Here is a 20,254-nt window from a genome sequence, read left to right on the forward strand (position 1 = left end):
GCCGCCGAGGCGCGGGCTCGCCGGCGGAGCGGCGCGGCCGAGGGGGAGGCAGAAGTTAACTTCCACCTGCCCTGAAGCCGCCGCTGCGCCGGCAGGAGGAGGCGGAGGCGGGGGCGGAGGCAGGCGGGGCAGCCGAGGACCCGGCTCTGGCAGGCTCCGAGGGTCCGGCCGGGTGTAATTCCCCCCTAATCCCCGCCACGGCGGCGCTTCCCTGGCCGAGCCATGTCTGCGGCTTCCCCGCCATGCCGAGCCTAGCGGGGAGCGGGAGGACTGGCGGCCGGGAGGCGCACAAAATGAAGACCCTGATGGTAAGTGCATTGTTGGCACTGCTCATCCCGGCTCCGGCGGCGGGGAGGAGAGGAGCGGCGCGGAGCGGAGCGGGGCTGCCCCGGGCACCCTGCACACGCTCCAGCCTTCCCCGGGCTGCATCCCCGCGGCTCTTCGGGATCGCGCGAAGGCGAACAAAACGCCGGCGGCCGCGGCGAAGAACTTTCCGCCTGCTTTCTTTTATTCGTGTTGCTCGTGGTTTGGGGGTTTTGTGTGTGTGTGCGTTTTAAGGAGCGCCTAGAAATCCGATCTGCCTTAAGGACGAGGCTGGAGGTAGCTGCGCGGGGAGGGGGGAGCGCTGTAATCCCCAACACTCGCTAAAATGCACGGATGAGATGCCCAAAAGGGGACGGCTGCATGGGAAATGAGAGGCGCGGAGGAGCAGGCAACGCAGAGGGGAGAAGAGGCAGGGGAGCAGGGCTGGGGGAGACAGAGCGAGGGAGGAGGGAGGCAGGCAGGGGAGCGGGCTGTCGAGGGAGCAGGCGGAGGAAGGAGGGGGTTCCCCCGCTCCTCCTCGCACTTTCGCCGGGCCTCCGGCGGCGTGAAACTTGCGGGCGCCGCGAGTGCGGCGGCGGGGAGCGGTGCGCCCCGCTGGGCCCCGCGGCGGGGGGAGCCCGCTGCCCCGCGGCGCTGAGCCGCCTCTCTCTCTCTGCCCCCCGCAGCGCCACGGGCTGGCCGTCTGCTTGGCGCTCACCACCATGTGCACCAGCTTGTTGCTCATGTACGGCGGCATCGGCGGCGGCGGGGGCCACCCGGAGCCGCGGCGGCGGCAGCAGCAGCAGGTGGCGGCGGTGCCCAGCCGCCCGCCGGGACACGGCCAGCACCACCCGGCGCTCCCCGTCGGGGCTGGCCTACTGGAGGGCTACATCAGCGTCCTGGAGCACAAGGTGAGCCTCCTCCGGTCGCGGGGCCGCGCCTCTCGCCCGTCGCTCGGGGCAGCCGCGGGCCCTCCCAAGCGGACACCTGACCCCGTACCTGCAAAGCTCTCCTTCCTGCCCTCCGTGAGATGGCCGGTGCCCCTCGGCGGGATCGCGGTGCCCTGGCTGCCTCGCTGTCGGGGCTGGCTTCTGCAGCCTTCGGGTGCCGTTGCGCCTGGCCCCGGGTGCATGGATTAACGGGGTCAGGACCCGGTGTCCAGCCTGCGGTTAGGCCTTTGTGGAGTGCCGGTTAGCTCCTTCCTTGCCCAGGAGAAGATGGAGGGTGAAGGGTTTTGTTTCTGGTGTTGGACGCTAGAGCTACGCTACAAATGTATGTTTATGAGGGTATTAGGAAGGGTTAAGGAAGGAAGTTCAGTTACTGGAAGGAAAAGTCAATAGGTGGGTGTTTATTCTTAGCTCATTCTGTCTCGGGAAGCCAAAGAGAACTGTATCTCCTGCACAAATGACCTTTTCATCCTTCTCCTGGGAAGCAGAAGTTGTCTACCATAGTCTCCATTCTAGAAATTGGGGGCACCTCTTTAACGGTGAATAAAATGATGTCCCTCCCCTTGACACAGGAATTACCGCGCTGGATTGTCAGACTGTAATACCCGTTTACCAGAGATAGGCAGACTAAGCTTTGATATCTCACAGGACAGACGTAGTGACGTGAAGTGAGCAAGGTGGCACATCGATGCTGAAGAGATACTCGAGCTTCAGTAGTTTTCTCAGAAGGCAGATTCCTCTACTCCTTGTGTAGTGTTCAATTTGTTGCATTTACCTGGAAACTCCAAGGACCCTCTCTGCCAAAACCCCAGATAATGTTCAGTACACACACTTCTTGCAGTAAAAATTTATTGTAAAAAATAAGCAAGGGAAGTGAGGATTCTCAACTTTCTCATGTTTTCACATTCAGACTGACATCTTTCTGAAAGATATGTTGTCAAACAAGTTACTGGGCTCAGTTTAGAGGTACTGTGTGAAGACTAGTGACTTTGATGTAGAGAGATTTTTATTGTTCCTTCTGGCTTCACTTTCTATGCAAGAGTTATCTGTAGGGCTCTTAACACAGAAAAAGAGCTCATGATGGTCCCTTGTAGGCTTTATTTGCTTTCTTACATGGTTCTCCTGGAAATTCTCAAATGTAATGTCTGTATAGAAAAAGCAGGTTTGGCCATGGGGCTTCCTACTGTGTGAGGTATTCTCTTGTAATTCTTTCGTTCTTCTTGAACATGGCTGTAGTGATGAAGTGTAGATATACATGCACACTATTTTTGTAAGCAGTAATAATTGAAAAGGCATCTGTGGGTTTTTTAGAGTGTATATGTGAGTAGCCTTCTGACACTGGTAACCCCTTACATTGGTTTCTCGTATCTCCCAAACACCTCTCATTAATAGAACATACTTAAAATCACTCTTCTATGTTTATTATTTTCTAGGGTAACTTTAATGTTTTCCTGTGTTTTGGAGAAAGCTGATCCTCTGGCTTTTTAATATATTGTAATATGGCCCCAAACCCACAGATACTCTATTTCTGAATTCCATTTCACATAGCTCATGCCTCACAGTAATAATCTGCTGAAGGTTTAATAACTTTTTCACGTAACTTCTGTGGGTCGAAAGAAGATTGTGCAGTCCCTGCTGTGTTCCCAGCTTGCTTTGTCTTATTTTAATGCACATGAGATCATGCAGAGAGCTGTGCCACTGTAGTATAGAGAGCAGTGAGTACGCTGTATTACCATAAAGAGATGATGGGGAAGAGAAGGGCTTTGACTCTTAATTGTGTGTTTGTTCTAGTAATTTAACAGACCCATATATTTAACATGGACTTACAATCCCAGAATATATAGGTTTCCTGCAGAATAAAAATGGAAAATGCAAAAGATCGCAGGTATTAATGGTTTGGAAAAATAAGGATGCAGGATTGGTGATGAAGAGAATAGGGAGAGAGATTGCAAGAACTGAGAAATGGTGAAAGATTTTCAGAGAATGTGGATTTTTGGGTGGGACACTGGAGACTGCAGAGAAGACAGCTTGAATAGCAAGCAGCATAAAAGTCCAGCCCAAAGTGAGAGAAAATGAAGGAATCGGTGAATTTTAAGGAATATTAGGAGAGCTGCAAGAAGGGAGGAAGATAAAATTCTGCAGCTGTGAGAAGGACATGATATTTGAAGAGACAGAGAGGTCTGGAAAGAGATTAAAAGTACCTGTTGTATGAGGACAACAGGCTTGGAAAGGTAAGGGAGGAATGACTTCAGCGATGGTACGTGTTATTTTGATGGCAAAAAGTTCATGGTGTGAAACGACAATGGATGGTAGATTTTTCACAATACAGCTTCCTTAATTTCTTATATAGAATCTTGGGATTATCTGTCAGGTTGAATGACCTGAAGCTGAATGACCGTGATACAAAATTCATCCTTGGTATGTGTTCATGCATGAATGACAGTTAGCGGTAGACTAAATGTCTAGATCATTCAGATCTAGGAGCTGAAACATGGTCTTAACTTTAGAAAGACTTCGTTTCTGGATCCCTTAGTTTGCTTTAACAGGAAAATCTGGTTTCATGTTTGTGGTGTTGTACCCATTCTGATGCATTTAATGAGAGTAAGTATGCACATATATGTAGAAGCTATATGATAAGTAGTGAAGTTATTATTAATCCATAATTACAATATGAGTATTGACACATACAGAAGCTGTGTTGTATGGTAGTACTTCAGGGATAAAATTTAACAATTGTCCACATTGGGAAATATCATGTGTTACAAATGTCTGTCACTACTAGCAATACAGCTCATTTAGTAGTGCTGGGTGATCATGTATGGAGACTATTTGCCAGAAAATCAAGGTACTTAGTTAGTCAAGTACCAATGATTTTGAAATATAGCTTGCAATATTGTCATTACCAATTATTTTCCTCCTTTTATTTTATATTCACTAAGAATTGTAGTTCCTCATCCATCCTGGCAAGATAAGCAGGCAGTCTCTGAGAATACGGCTAAAATACATAATATTCTTTTTACTCTGTTGAAGAGTCTTTTTGCAGGAGTCTCTTGTCACTTTGTCAGATTTGCGATGTTTTGTTTCTTAGTGCTTTGCCTTCATGGTTTCTGCAAGCCCATTTTTCCCTGAATCGAGCAGCAGAGATCAGAACCCATGTTCTTAGCTTTAGCAGCCTTTTGCAGTTTAGCAGTGTGAACTTCAGGTTTTTTGAACTGAACTCTTAAAACAAGAAGATTCAGAAGTGCAGTTGATTCAGAGGTTGGTTCTTGGCATTTTGCCTCTGCATTTCCCAGGTCAGCAGCAGTTGACAGTCATTGTTGATGGATGTTTGAAATGAATGAATGGTATCTTTTTTTGTTCCTAATAGCCAGATGTTTATATCCTTAAAACTCCCATATTTGGAACAGAAAACGTGGTTTGCTGATAGCTGCTATTGAGAGGTCAAGGACTGAAACGAGGTGGAGAAGTAGCAGCTACCCTTCTAGTTCAAGGAGCTGTTGGTTCCTACAGAGGAACGTTGGCAGAGTGTAGCACTTCTTAGCTATTGCATCTGTTCTGCAATTAGAAAGGATAAGAGTCCCAGACTGTCAAACTAACATCTTTCATGAATTCTTTGAGTGTAATCCTCAAATTAGAGAGGTTTTGTCACTGGCATCGAGGGAAGCAGAATTATGCTCTTCTGTGGGGAGGCATGGGGATAAGACTTTCTGTTGATTTATCATAGTGCTAGCAAGAAATGACAATGCTAATATTTTTAAAGCAATTACTGCATACAAATAAGAGACTGTTAATGAAAGCAGGAAACCTAGCACTATTGCAGAACTTGCAAGAAATAAATATTTAACCATTATATTACTATTCTGAAATGAATGTGAGAACATGTCTCTGGATAGTTAAAAAGCTTTTTATCCAGTATTGACTCAACAGTTGGTACTGCGAATAAATTATGAGTTTGTCACGTACGTAATTGAATAATATTTCAAGCCATCAAGGATTTTGTTTCTTAGAAAATAAATAAATAAATAAATAAATCTTGCAGACAAAGTGTATGATTTATTAGCACTATGTTTAAATACCTTAAGAGAGCATTGAGATCAACGTGATAATTTAAGTGATCACAATGATTTCTTAATTTATGATAATGTAAATTATCATATGCAAAGAAATCTTTGTGATCCCTTTAAATTAATGGAGATCAGAGAATAGCGTAGTTAATGAAGTGTTTGAGGAAGAGTCATTCTGCAAATAGTGCTATAGCTCCTTAATCTCTGAGACACACTAAGTTGTTCTGGGATGAAACTATTTTTTCCAGGATAGTAAACTTTGTGCAAATAAAATAGGGGGGGAAATCTTGCCATATTTTATGTTCTTTTTAATAAGTATTAGTGAGAAAGAGTTTGGAATTTGAATTTTTACCTAAATAGTTAAACTGTTGATGGTTTGGGGCTGAATAGTTTGTGGGGGGTCACTAAACCAACCTTCATAACTAACTGATGTCGAGATGGGAAGGAATTAAATCATTTTGAGGGTTTTAGTGTCTTTCAAATGAATTTATCACAGAATCATAAGGTATGTTACAACAAAACAGCTTGTCTTGCCTGAGGTGGGATTGAGCCCACTGAGTTGAAGTAAGCCATGTACTGTGGTTTCATTACATGTTCCTATTTGCCTCTGAAATTCTTACCTGCAAAGGAAGGAGCACAGACTTTATTATGCAATTGAGTATTTGATGGAGCTTTTATTATGTGAGAGATCCACAAGGGGGAGACTTTATTCTAGAATAACCTTGCTGGGGGACACTTCCATCTGTCAAGAGATCCAGGCAAGATGTGAGTCCAAAAAGCCCCCTGTTCAGTGTTTTGTTGGCGTCTTGGCTTTTTTTTTTTAATTATTTTGAGGTACTGTAGTTACCTTTTATGCTGGTAAGCTGTAGGTTTATTAAAAGGCTCATAAAGTTGATAAGAGCTAAAAAAAAAAAAATTAGGACCATGACAGTTGGAGAATGTAACTGAATATCCACATGCACAGAGCAGAGACAATTGTTTTACCAGATTTACCCAATATTTGAATAATGACTATCTTGTGCTTTATATTCTCTTGCTTTTGAGCTACTGCAGTAGTATGCTTTTTCAGCCTAACAAATCATAATGCTGGACTCATTCATTGTGATGACCCTTGTCTAAAATTTTTAGCAGTTTCTGTGTGCACTAGATGATAATACCAAGTGTGCAATACAGAGCACACAACAACGATAGGAAATTATGGTACATTTTCCGGTTTCTCAGGTTGCTTGACACCTCTGCAAAGAACCAGTAGTCCTAGCCTGTTACTGTTCCTACACAGAATACCTTGAAATATTTTCAAAAGTTTACATATAAGTATCAGTTAGCTGTGCAGTTTATGCATTTATTTTATGAAAAAGGCCATATTCAGTAGTTGGACACATTTTTTATAGAATTCTGACTCCAGCGTCTGCTTGAGAGAGAATGCAAATGTTAGCTGTCAGGATAATAAAAAAAAAGTAATATTTTACAGTTATCACTGTTACCTAATTCTTTCCTAAATAAGTGCCGTTAAAGATGAAATCTAAGTAGTAGAGGTAGTAGAGGCAGAAGTCAGGACCTGTTGCTTAAAAGAATTGTCTAAAAAGAGTACAGGTACTATTAAATACTCAGATGTCCCTGAAAATTGAAAGATGTTTGGTGGTGTTATTACATTCATTCATGTAATGTGATGCATAAAAACTACCCAGCCACAAGCTAGCTGTGTTCTGATAATTTCCTGGTTATTGAGAAGATAAAGGAGAGTAAATCATTGTTATACTGAAAACAGAAAAAGTATTGGAGTTTATACCAGGTGAAGATCTTGCTCTGTGTAATTTGTGACATTTTGTGATGTAGCTTTATTCTTTCCTAGAAACTGAAGCAAAAAGATTATTTCAGAGACTGTATCACAAAATCTTGATGACTGATTTCAGTACAAACATAAATAGTAGGTAGATGGTTAGATCATGACAGTTAATGCAAAATTGTGTTTTAATTTTCTCACATTTTGAAAAAGTCACATCTCATAGCAATATCTGATGCCATGAAATTGGTCATAATATGTTATCTTGTTTTTACAACTAAGACAAAGTTCTTTTTTTCTTTCTTTGTAGAAGAAAAATTGCAGAAGCATGAAGGTGTTTTTATTTATTTTGCGCTTCTGTTTTTTGATTGATGCTGGATTATAGCCTTTATCCTGAATTATGAAAAGTGAAGAATCAGTAAATATGCTCTTTTCTGTTTTATGAATATCCTATGCACCATATTTTAATAAGTGGCTGCTGTCTGTTTCCCTTGTCTGCTTCCCTATCTTCTTTTGTGAACATGCAAAATTCTTCCTTCGATGGATATGCAAAATACTTCCAGGCAGAGAATTGGTGACACTTTGTCTGCTTGTGAGATTTGCCTCTCTCATGCAAAACCCCTTAATTTTTTTTTCTTTTCATTTTCATCATTAGTTTCAATGACCACATTTATATTTCTAGTATGTGCTGAAGTATATTATATTTGATAACCATTTAAAGTTACCATACCGTGCACTTTTTTCACTCAGTCTTTCACTGTGAGCATTTTAGGCTATTTTCATCTTCCTGTGAAGACAAAGTGTTCTTTTGAAGGGTTTTAATCCTTAGTGGAAGCAAGTCTGAACTAAATGAGATTTTCAATGACAGGAAATGTAATTTTTGTTCACAGCTGATGGATATCTCTCAATAGAGTTCCTTAAGTTCTCCCTTTCTGCTTGTCCTGGGGCATAAGTGGATATTGAGTGTCATCCTAACTATGTGATATCCTCAGAACAATAGACTGCAGGTAGTTTCCTTCTCCCGGTGACCTTCTTTGTTAGTTTAACCTGTATTGCTCAGTAATGCTCCGTATGCACATCCTTGATGCTGAGGTGGCATTGATACAAAGAACTGAGTGTATTAATTGAACTTCTAATTAGGGCAATTATGATCAAATCAGCAGTCGTTTGGTGCTGATATAAGCAGATGTGACAGCACAAAAGCTACTTTGAAGGTGAGGTGAAGCATCATGATGTTTCACTTCACTGTTTCACCTCATCCCTAAGCAATCTCCATTAGTTATCACTCTTGCTCTAATAGTTAAAGCTTAAAGTGTTAAGACCAGGTTAATTACTGAAGTTTGCTATCAGCTGGAAAATCAAATATTTTCAGTTCAGAAACTGCTATTAATTGTTCTCCATTGTCATTCTGAAAATATCCAAATACAGTTAAGAGTCACATAGGAAGTGAGGGGACAAGTCAAAGCTGAAACTTTCCGCCTTCAGAGAGTATGTTTGCAACAGAAGTGCAAAAAACAAATGGAGAGGTGGAGTTCTGAGGTGCCCCTTGATGGTGTTACATGAAAGACAGAGTTGGGTACTGAGAAACACGTACGCATTCCTATAGACAATATACCACATTTGAACTGAAGTTAGGCAATCTGGTAATGCCATTAGTGCCTGGACTGTTTTCAAAGAGACATATAATGTAAGAGGAGCACAATGTGTATTAAGTGCAATAATAAATACTAGATTCTTACTGAAGACCTTGTAAGAAAACTTCAGAATAAGATTGGGTGGTTATAAAATACGGAGGGGACAAACTGATGTTTAGTAGATTACTACAGTATTTTTTCACAGTGACAGCGAACTAGCGTGAAATATTCATTGTCCAAGAAAAGGGAGCAACAATGGGTTTATATGGTATACAGGCAGCATAGATCAGGTTGTCTTAATTCAGATTTAATAATCTGGACTGTTGTAAGTAACATAGAACAAGAATATGTAAATGTGTACTTCATTGTCGAATAAAACATGTTAAGAATTCATTGCAGCTCTAGAAAAATTTCCATTACAGAATGGATGGCTTAGTAAGAAATAACGTGGAAAAGAGGAGAATGTTTCTCAGTAAACAGTCACTACATTTGGAATAAGCATTTTTGTTTAGCAAATACTGTATTTTGATTTTAGTATGTTATTAGCTTCGTCAGGTATTGGCATGATGTTAATATTGCAAAAACAAAATATTCTGTAAATTTTGTACTGTTGGACAGTATTAAATTAGAATATATCTTGCCCTCAGCTATAGCAGGTCATAAAAGTAGATGTAATAACACTCAGCAGAGCATCACTCTAGAAGTTATCTCTAAGGCAAAGAAAAATTCAACAGTGCGAGTTTGTGCAAATGTACATCTGTATCAAGCTTTGTGCACAGGAAAGTTAAAGGACTATTGTTATGCCTAAGAAATGGCTGGCTGAGAAATGGGCTTCTGGAGACTGCATTCATCACCAAGTACATGCTACTTACTAGTTTGCCTGTGTGAGGTTAAAACCTTTTCTCCCAGTTTGAGACACCAGGCTGTGTTTTGTAGATAGTGACATGAGTTACATTCAGGCTCGTTACCTTCTAAACTTTCTTGCCTGCACTGCATTCTCTGTGGATAGACAGTTTTATTCTGTTTCACTGAAATTCACCCTTGTGACTTGTGGGAAATGTAAGCATCTGAGGAAGCACATAATCGAGGCAACTGACAGGGAGGTAGCACATGGTTACGGGCTAATAAAGTGTGATGCAGAGATCCCAAAGCTAGTGGAGGCTGGGTCAATAAGTCTACATAGTGTAGTTCGAGACAGCCTTGTTAGCTGGAGTTTGAAAGCAGAATAGTCACACTCTATCTGAGCAAGTAAATCCTAACCTTTGGCACATACGTTTCTTCCAGATCTGGGCTGGCTCCGCACTGTGCTTTCTGTGGCATTCAGGGTCGGGATAGGCTGAAGCTACATGGCATGTCTAAGGCATGGTGGTACAGACATGCCCAAAACATTTCTGGACAGTTCTCAAGTGCAGTGCCAGGGACTGAAGCTGCATTTGAAATACTAGCTGTTCTTTAACTCTAGCCTTCCAAATTATATACACCTTGTATTTGAAGAGATTAAACATTTGGCCACAGCGAAGATATGTTCAGAAAACATCATGATTTCCAAGACTTGTCCACAGTTCTTATGAGAAAACTTTTGGCCAAATTTATGGAAGCGATGCTCTCCCAACCTTGCCCTCAGTCTTTATGGAGAGCACAGAGACTCACAGGGAGTATGTGCTGTTGCACAACCTATGTTGTCCCTTTCCTGCTCCGCTTTAGCTTTCAGTATGGCATCTTTGGGTCAGTCCTTCAGACTGGTTAAATTTCATGCTTGGAGATTAGAATAATGACAAACGTGCTCCTAAATTTTGTTGCTGTCCATTTTATTCCTAATGCTACTGTAAAAGGGTTAGTTTTACACATCTCAGCATATTGGTTGACTCTAAAATAGGATCATAAAACCTCAAAATACAGCCAGTGGTCTGACTGCAGCTGCCAGAGTGGTGCAGAGTTAATACTGCCTGTCCTTCCTCAGCTCATCTGCCTGTGCCTGAAAAATTGTAGGTAAACTCCTTTTTTAAAAACAAAACATAACAAAACACTTTGTGTTTTATTTAGATGATTTCTTTCTTAATGCTTATATTCCATAAAATGGTCATTATTGATATTATTGATGACTATCCAAAATACATTTTACAAATTAAAAACCTATGGCAAAGTTGCTGCTATTTCTATTTGTTCATCTAGTTATGTATTCTCTTTGGAGAATACACTGCTCTGGATTTCTTTCTGTTTTTAATAGTGATTCACGGGCCTTAGACTGAGACAGTTTGTTATAATATTGCTCACGTTATCCATGAGAACTACCTCGGACATGAATGGGACTATACATAATAACCAGCACTTCAGTAAGGGTTTCCCCCCGCTTGCCGAGTGCCAGCTGACATGATGTCTAAGCATATGTCTATATGAGGTTTTGCCAGCAGACAAGAGCATGCTCTGCCCTCCCTTTGAGCTGGTTGGAGATGCGCTGGCTCTGCTCTGGCAGCTGAGTAGCTGCAGTTAGCATGTTGCTAAGCCAGAACTAATAAGCTTGACTGAGAGGCAGGGTTTATTATCTTGGGCTCAAGCAGCATATTTAGTTTGGTTATGTAGCTTACATCATAGAGCTTTTCTGTGTCCTACAATCTTGACGCGTGGGCAGAACTTGCTTGTGGTCAGTTATACGGAGCATGGTCAGTATTTGGTTGCATCTCCCTACAAAAACCTGCTAGTCCATACCCTAATGGTTTCCTCACCCTGCTCCAGAGGAGTGTTTTCAGTCCTCTGCCACACCATCAAGAATTCCCTACCTAATACAATTGGAGAATATAACTGCAACCTGCAGATTTATTGTACAATTGCACATTTCTCAGTGCTCAGTCAGAAGTCTTACTTACCTCACAGTACTGTTGGTACTTAAATTTTGGTCATTAGATTGACACATGTTTAGTACACTTAACAAAAAAGACTATTTTTCAGCATTTCTCTCTTGTACAGCAGCCTAATAGGATAGATGATGTTGTGGATCAGGTTTTCAAAGTTTGAAATGAGACCCTAAATTAAGTTCACGGAGCACGAGTTAGTTATCTAAGTCACCATTTATGACAAAATCTGCTGTTTTCACTGGGCACATACTATCAAAGAAAATATTTTAATTGCTTTGCTTTAGAAAATCATGTTTGAGAATGAAGCTAAGAGTTTTCTTGCTTGTAACATGGCTATTTCTATATACATAGGTTATTTAATTTGTAATGTTTGTGTTTTCATTTGTGTTTTCATGTATTCTTAACATGTATATTTCTCTGGAAATGTTGATGACTATCTTAATTTGAGTCAATGAAGAATTTTTGCTGATAGGATATTTAGTAATATCTTCACTAACATAAGACTGCTGAGCTTTAATGTTACTCCCTCCGTATGTAATTATCATATTCATATATTTAATTTTGATTTACATTTTAATTTTTATGAATAGCCAAAAGCTCTGGTTTTTTTACAGGTAGAATCAAAACTTTTTCACTTTCCCTCTATCTGCTTTATGTCTCAGTAGCAACGCAAAGAAGCAATGAACCTAGTTATAGATATGCTGAATATTCTTTCTCAGGAGTAGTGTTACTGTATCACTGATGGTTTAAGGGCATAAATGAGGTACTTTGTGCAGCTGGTAGATGTGGAGGAGGGATATCAGGGCCAGGAGGGTACCTCTGGTATTAATGTGTCTGATTTCTTCCAGCACAGTGATTCCTTTTGATCTGCAGCAATTTGTGCAATACAGAACAGCTTTCAGGGTATCTTTAATTATGCTTGTGGACATTTTGGCCTGGAAAGTGAAATGAGGCTTTAGAATCACCTTTCATTCCCAGCTGTGCTGATTTGAGACTTTGCACAGCTTGTTACCCACCTGTAAGTGTAGGGATCATGTTTCTGCTCTCATGAAAGACACTGAATGTGCAGCATCCTGGGCTTCAGTAGAAGGTGCAGCTGGCTCTCAGTCTTTCTATCAGAGCTCTCACTGCTGTCAAGATGGAATAGCAACATATCCTATGCATACATATACATATAACCTGTAACAGCATGTATCTTCAAATCAAATCTAGATTTAAGACAAATCAGAGGACCTGAAAACCTGTCTTCAAGGTTTCATATTGATACGGAATACAGTGAAATGGCTGCGTTAGGAGCACCTTAGAAATAGAGTTTATGCTAAAAATAGACAGAGCCATTATGCTTCTATCAGTGCTCTCAGACACATATAGAATAAATTGATTAATGATAAGATGCATCAGCTTTCTTAACGTTTCTCAGAAATTATTTTTTATAATTATGCTGCTTCCTAGGGATATTTTTCAGTGTGCTATGAAGATGACATATTCTATTTGTAGTGCGTAATGTGAAGAAAAATCATTTTAACATGACAGTTAGTGTCCTGACATTTGAACTTCCAGGTATGATGGTTAATTTTCACGGTCTATAGCAAATAAAAGAAGAAGATTAATTCCACTTGAAGGTGCAAGAGATGATCTCAGCCATGTCATACCAAGTCCAAGGACCAACAGTTATTTAAGTTCTCAAGACTTCAAAATTGAGTGCATTGCTCACAAACCTTGTGACTGAGATCAGAGGTAAAACTAGCTGTGAGAGAGCAGTGTGTAAGCCAGTTTAGCTGTAGTCCCATCACCTCCTGATTGCGGATGATGAGGTTGCATCTGCTGGTCTTTTTTTTATTTAAATTGCTTTTTTGTGTACTAGTCTGTGCAAAGCACCGAGACTTTGAAATTAAAAATGAAAGTAATCTTTAAAAAAACAGTAAGTTTTCTAGTTCCTTTTTGTTTCCCTTGGAAAACAAATAGATCTGTCAATTTTTTGTTGTTGTTTCATATCCCATACTTTACATCAGTAAAACTACTGAAAATTACATTACACTGTGTTTATTAAAGTTGTGCTCCTATGCAGTAATACACATAAGACATCTTATACTGCCTTAAGGATTAAGTTAAGCTCCTTTGTCAAGCCTGTTGGTATGGCAGGACTGTTAATCTTTAACTGTCAGAGTCTGGTTAGATCCTTCTTTAGACTGAGGCCATGTCTAAGTGCAAAGAAATTAAAACAAGTCAAATCTTCTGGTATTTACGCCTTCATATTTTTGCACAGAGCAATCAATAAAAAGAGAAGCTGTTAGACATGCATATTTCTATAAGAAGATTGCATTTCAAGCTCTTATTTAGCAGCATCATAATTTGCTTTATGTTTATGCTTGTGAAATATGAAGACAAAGTTGACAGAAAGTGTTCAAAATACTAAATTCATGAAAATAAGATGTGCAGTGGGTGACAGCTCACTGAAAGGAGGACGGGAAATTCTGTGAACCTACATTTCCTAATTAAAATTCCATAGAGTTGCCTACAGTATGTTCATGATTTATTATATCAGTAATTGCTCTTATATTTTTGTTTCAAATCACAACATTAAGTCACAAAAGAAGAAATGTGCTATAGTTGCAGCATATTTAGACAAGGCACAACTTGAAACAAAACTGTATGAAAAGAATGGTGAAGCTGGGAGGCAAAGTTAGCTTCATTGTGAAAGATTAAAGTTAGTATTTTAGCCCCAGCAGGGTATAAAACTGGTAGTAAGGAGCCACTGTATTGTGCTATAGGTGGCAAAGGTTTGCATTTCACTGTGGATGTCTGTACCATTTCATTAATGTTGTCCTACCTAAAACTTGCGATGAGGAATTTTAAAATAATTATCTGATAATAGCCAAATAGTGCAATTTGTGCAAATACTCATTCAATGTGGTAACATAGTCATCCAATGAAGTGATATGGGTTGTATGTTGAAGCAGTAGGTAAAATGTACTACAAAGAAGCTTTCGAGTGTGGTAGATGCCTAAATTGTACTTTTCTAATCAGGCTATATTTTTTGAAATAATAGGAAAAGAAACCCTCAACAAGTAACAATTTTCTTTTGCATTCTCCTTCAAATATAGTTTCAAGTGGCTGTTTTTATATTTTACACACACATAACCTTCCCATTTTCTGAAACAAGAGGTTCTTTCCCTCAACTCATTAAATAATAATATTTTGTACTTACATATAACCTTGCTTCTGAGGATCTCCAGGTGCCATAGAAGCATTAAATGGAGACTCCTGCCTTAAAGTACAGGAGTATTAATTCCTTATGACATAGGGGGATAGTGAAGCAAAAAAGTTCAAACCATAGTTTTGACCTTGGGTGTCCAACGAGGAATTTCAGGTAGGAGTTTGAAAAGTGCTGAAATGTTGAAAACCGAGGGGGACTCAACCTCTGGATAGGTGCACAAGCAATCACTTGAGATACCTGACTTTCATGCATGGCTTGGAAGTGACATTTCAGACCTTGTTCTATATAACACTGAAGTTATATACAGTGGATTGGGAGAGTTATGCACCTGAAATGGATTCGAGATACCTACTCTGCAGTGTAGAGCTGCCCAACATTAAAATACTAAAGTGCACTTTCAGTCCAGCACTTCTGCTTGGACAGGATCATGGTGGAGGATGGTTTAGCCCAGATAAAAGGTAACAAAAGAGAATGCAGTTTGTGGTCCTGAGTTTGGGATCTTACATGGAAATGGTGTGTCAAGCATTTGAGTTCCTGCTCCAGAAGCTGTTAAAGCACATATTTTGAGAAGCACATAAATTGGAGATTACAACTTTCCAAAGAGCTTTCTAATCTGTTTTACCGAACTCTGTAACTCCCCCAATTTCATCATAGGTAGCAATGTTAGATGTCCTACGAGGCTGCCAGGTTTAGCTCCTGTCAGATCATAGTCAGATGCACAGAAAGAGCAGTCCTTAAGCGCAGATTCAGAGGGTGGCTGAACAAGGCTTTTGAAGACCACACTTCTGGTTTTGGCTTTCAGGTTCTATCAAAGTGTCATTGACTATGTCTGAGACAGTGAGATCTCACTCTAAATTAGTACACAGGCACTCAAATAACTGATTTTCAGAGTGTGTTGAACCACATGCATTTTGCAACAGCTCTGGTGTCTTAGGGCAGGTTAACTCTCTAAGCATGGTATTTTGGTATTTGATGTGCGCAGCAGGGCTGCACAGTATTTTGGGCTCTAATAAACTTTAATGGGGTGTGCAAATACAGGCACTGAACAGCGTTAAATAGGCACCCTTGGGTCCTTAGGGAAACAGTGTATTCATCATACTGGCATCAAGTACTTATACAAAGTTCATTGATTTATTATGCCTTAAAAATATTTGGTATATATTTTATATGGTATTATATTGTGTATTTGGTATCTATTATATGACATACTAAAAATATATTCTGTTTAAAAATCAAATATATGAATTTCATTGATGGGGAGAAGAATCATGATAGCACATCTCAGATTCCTCTTTGCATGTTCAAGTAATCCCGTCATCTTTTAGTGTGAAGAAAAATAAAATCCTTGCCTCACTGCAGAAGACCACCAACAAGTAGGATGATTTAAAACGTATTTAAATATAAATGTTGTTCTTTTATAGAGTACCTGACTGATAGGTTTGGAGTATGAAGCCTATCACAAGCCTGTGAAACAAGAACAGTTTGGGAAGAGCAGGAAAAATCTTGCCATATATCCAGAAAGATCATTTTTAAAAGCAGAGGTAGAAGTAGTCTTTAGACTGTGAGCTCAGTCCTTAACATCTCTATGAATGCTGATCCGGAGTTTCCGTGAGTTGTGGCAAAATCACTTGTGGTGTGACTGTCTTTGATCTAGTAGATGAAAACGGTTAGGTCTCCTGAAATTCTGTAGACTGTAAGGGCATCCACTGTGTGCTTAGTGTTTAGGTAGCCCTTGGTTTTCTTTGCCTAAAATTTGCAAAGGCTAAAGAGGAAGTACAAAAATTATGAATACAAGAATACAGATATAAAAAGTTTCAATTATTTTTTGTATAGCAGTAGTGAGATGTGAGCAACTGGGTACAGAAATATAGTGTTTATGGAGTATCATCTTTGAAAAAAATGAAGGTCTTCTTTCCAGCTTAACATTATGCAGCTGAAGTCTGAATGACCTCAGGTTTCTTTGCTTTCTATGGATTAGGAGTAAATATTTTTCTCTCCCCTTTCAAAGGGTAAAAATAAAGATAAGACAATTCTGCTCTTCTCATTTAAATTAGGGAAGTTGGAGAAGAGAACTGCAAGTAGTGAATCCTGTTATCACGGATAATTAAATTACAATAAAAGCTGCACTGCACAGCTTTCAGAGTGCAGGTGTACAGACCATACCATTCTGATTAGACACTGAAATACACATATTCCTGCCACATCGTTGTAGCTTAAGCTAGATACATGACTCACAAATGGTGAACCCTGACAAATAATCCATCAAGTGATGTGGAGACTCTTGTCAGGGAAGGCAGCCTCAAACAACTTTTTTTTTTTTCTTTATTATAATTCATCACTTCTTGTTGTGCATCACCTAACAGTCTTACATTTGCAGACATTCTTGTAACTTTCTCTCTCTTTGTATTTCTTGGGAGAACAAAAACACAGCATTGACTGAGGCCATTCCCACATGCAGCTTTGCAGAGCTAGGAAGAGGCATACAAGGTCAGGAAATGCTATGAATGAAATATCGTTACTCAAAGACCCCAATCTTGCTTCTACTAAAACTCTGTGGAATTCTGCCCTGGAAATCAGTGGAAGCAGGATTAGTACCCAGGTCTGCAGCCCAATCAATTGTTATTAGCAGAGGCTGCCTGTGTTGCGGGTGCAGGCCTGCAAGATGTTAAGCATCAGCTGCTGATCATCTAATAGAGCACCTCTCTTGTGTTGGTGCATAGACTATTTCCTGGTTCTGCTTTGAAGTGTTGAAGTCTGTAGATCAATAAAATTTGAAGACAGAAAGGGCAAGTGGCATGCAGGGTCAGGCCCTGTCTGTCAGATTCATACAGATTAGGGAAAAGAGTGGGAGGCTGCAGTCTAGGGCTAATAATTGTTAGGTCCCAAATCCTTCCTACACAGAATGTTTCTAAAAATCTTTGTATATGGGTCTCATTGTTAAAGGAGCACGAGAATTTGGAATGCCACAGAAGAAATTGGAGCTATAGTGTTAATGCAGAATTGGGATTGGGGAAATAATTATATTATTTTTAAACATTTTTTAGGATTCTCTGCGTTAAAGGGTGACAGTGATAGAAAGTGACACTTTTTTTTTTTTCAATCAACAGCTTTAGGTTTTAATAAAGTACAGACTTTGGCAATGCTCATTGTCACATGTTATTCTGATAGTGTCTGTGCAATGACCATTTGTAAGGAATTCCCATTTGAGGGTTGATGTTTCAGTGGCCATCCTCAGATCTGAGGAAATCTGTATGGTTTTATGAGCGGTGCCAGGATTATACTATTGACGGACACTGAATCTTTGTCTTTCATCCTTGAAACTAGCACTGAGCTCACGTCCCAGTGGTGCCCTGAAAGGCCAGAACTTCCTTTCATAAACCACTGACCTTTCTTGTTGATTATCTTTGTGAACTGGTGCTGTCTTTCAGTTAACAGAACTTTGTAATCAGGAAGCTAAGAGGGATAAAATAGAAGTGACGGGGTTTGCTGCTGGTTAGATGTTAATGTGAGTCCTGAATGCCTTTTAAATATGTTATTCTAAATCTGAGGAAATGGAGAAGAGCACTTGCATGTATTAAAAAGGCTAGGAAAGCAAACAAACCCATTTGTCTGATGAGATTGAAGGATGTGTCACACAACTTGAAACTGCAGGTACAGGTGCAGAAACCCTTTATGAATGCAAAAATACAATTCCTTTTTATACTTTTGTATGCTTTTTTGAGAGATTTACTATTTTAAATATAAATCCTGTTTGTAAATATTACTACACTGCAACTGACTTCTGCTTTAGTCCTGTAGTTGAGACTGAAAGAGAAATTCAAACAGCAAAATATTTCTGGAATTGGACTATATCACTCTTGGCCCCTGGTGAAAGTTAGAGCAGTTCCATGCTACCTCTGAATTTATTTTCTCCTTTTGGTGTTATCCTTTGTTATGGTAAACAGAATAGTTCAATTCTGTACCATTTACTGCAGCCTATCCTAATGGCTAAGGGGAAGGTTGGTGTGAAGCCATTCTTGGACACTTCACAATGTCTGCCCACTTGAACACTCCTGTATAACTTAAAAGTATGAAATGGGCTTAGTGTAAAATAGAACCAGGCTAACTAATCTTAATTTGAAATCTTTGGATATTAAAACCCCAGCATTTCAAGATGAATCTGTGTCTGGATGTGCTCCAGGTTTCAGAGAGTGTGGCCTCCCAGGAAAATTAAGGCTCCACATCCTGAGATGTTAGAGTCTCTCCATCAGTAGGGCATATGGTTGATAACTTCGTAGAAGGCATTAGCAGCATTAGCAGTATATTTTAGGTGAAGGCTGAAACAGTGGTGGTGAAAGCACCATGTCTCCTAACCTTTGGTGTAGCTCCCACTTTTAAACACTTAACTCTCAATCCTACAGAGGCTGTTGAGAAATAGTGAAGATACAGAACAAATGCTATCAGCACCCTCATCTGACCATAAATTCAGGAACCCCAGGGAGTGCATTTTCCTGTGTTAAGCAAATTCTTCAAACATTTCTCTAAACACTCACTGTGGACTTGCTTGTCTAGAGTGATGTTTTCTACATCCCATGAAATGGTGCTTACCTAATGCTTTGTTTTGAGATCAGCATTTAAAGAAGGCAAAGTATAATTTGGCTTCAGTGAGCGGTGTTTGGCAGTTCATTTGCTTTCTTAATACAGAAATGAAAATAGTATGACAGTATGTGAGAAATTGTTTATTCAAGGCTGTACAAGAAGTAGACTGCTACGAACAGACCTTGCTGTTGTTCCTGGCAATGGACTAATTGGCTCTGAGGGCAATGCAAACAGGTCACAGTTAGAGAATAACGTGTTTATTTATGTTACATTATTCCTTTAAGCTTTCTTGCAGAGCAGGCTCTGAGGCGCCAGGTGCTTTCAAACACAGGGCAAGGAGACAGTCCCATTCTATTGATTGTTCTTTTAACATGATATACGTAGCACTTGCATAGCTCTTCCTAAAGTGCTTTGAGCCCTTAGGGTAAAGAATGGATCAGTGTTATGACTCTCATTTTAAAGATGAAAGATGAAATTCAAAGTGGTAATTTCACTATAAACTAGGCAACCTATGAGTTCGAAGTGATCCACAAGGCTGCTGCTTAGACTGAAAAGCAGCCTGCACTGTTTGCTTGGGGATTCTCTGTTTCTTGGCCAGTGGCTGACCAGGAGGATCCTGACAGCTGATTGAGGGGTACAGCCTGGCTAGCGAGAGTAAGACTTACTCAGTTCACATCTGTACCCACACTTGCTGGACCCGCTGCATATCTGCTGCGGTTGGTTGATGAAAAGCAGGAAATTCTTACTTGTTTAAGGGGGCTGACTTGCAGCCATGAAATGGGATAGAGAGTGAAATTAGATGTTGTATTGGGTTTGCGTGGCAAGGTTTTGGTAGCAGGGGGGCTACAGGGGTGGCTTCTGTGAGAAGCTGCTAGA

The 20,254-nt window shown here is 40.3% G+C and overlaps 1 protein-coding gene across 1 annotated transcript in view; it reads left to right on the forward strand.

The window, feature by feature from the left end:
* Window positions 1-202: 202 nt before the first annotated feature.
* ST6GALNAC5 (ST6 (alpha-N-acetyl-neuraminyl-2,3-beta-galactosyl-1,3)-N-acetylgalactosaminide alpha-2,6-sialyltransferase 5) overlaps window positions 203-20,254 on the forward strand; it is a 73,650-nt gene continuing 53,598 nt past the window's right edge. The window contains exons 1-2 of the mRNA XM_010582530.1: window positions 203-308; window positions 990-1,214. Of these exons, the coding sequence (XP_010580832.1) occupies window positions 243-308; window positions 990-1,214 (291 nt within the window). The 5' untranslated portion in view covers window positions 203-242. The remainder of the gene's footprint in view (window positions 309-989; window positions 1,215-20,254) is intronic.

This window comes from Haliaeetus leucocephalus, unplaced genomic scaffold (genome assembly GCF_000737465.1).
Source record: "Haliaeetus leucocephalus isolate CR32 unplaced genomic scaffold, Haliaeetus_leucocephalus-4.0 Scaffold848, whole genome shotgun sequence".
Lineage (NCBI taxonomy): Eukaryota > Metazoa > Chordata > Aves > Accipitriformes > Accipitridae > Haliaeetus > Haliaeetus leucocephalus.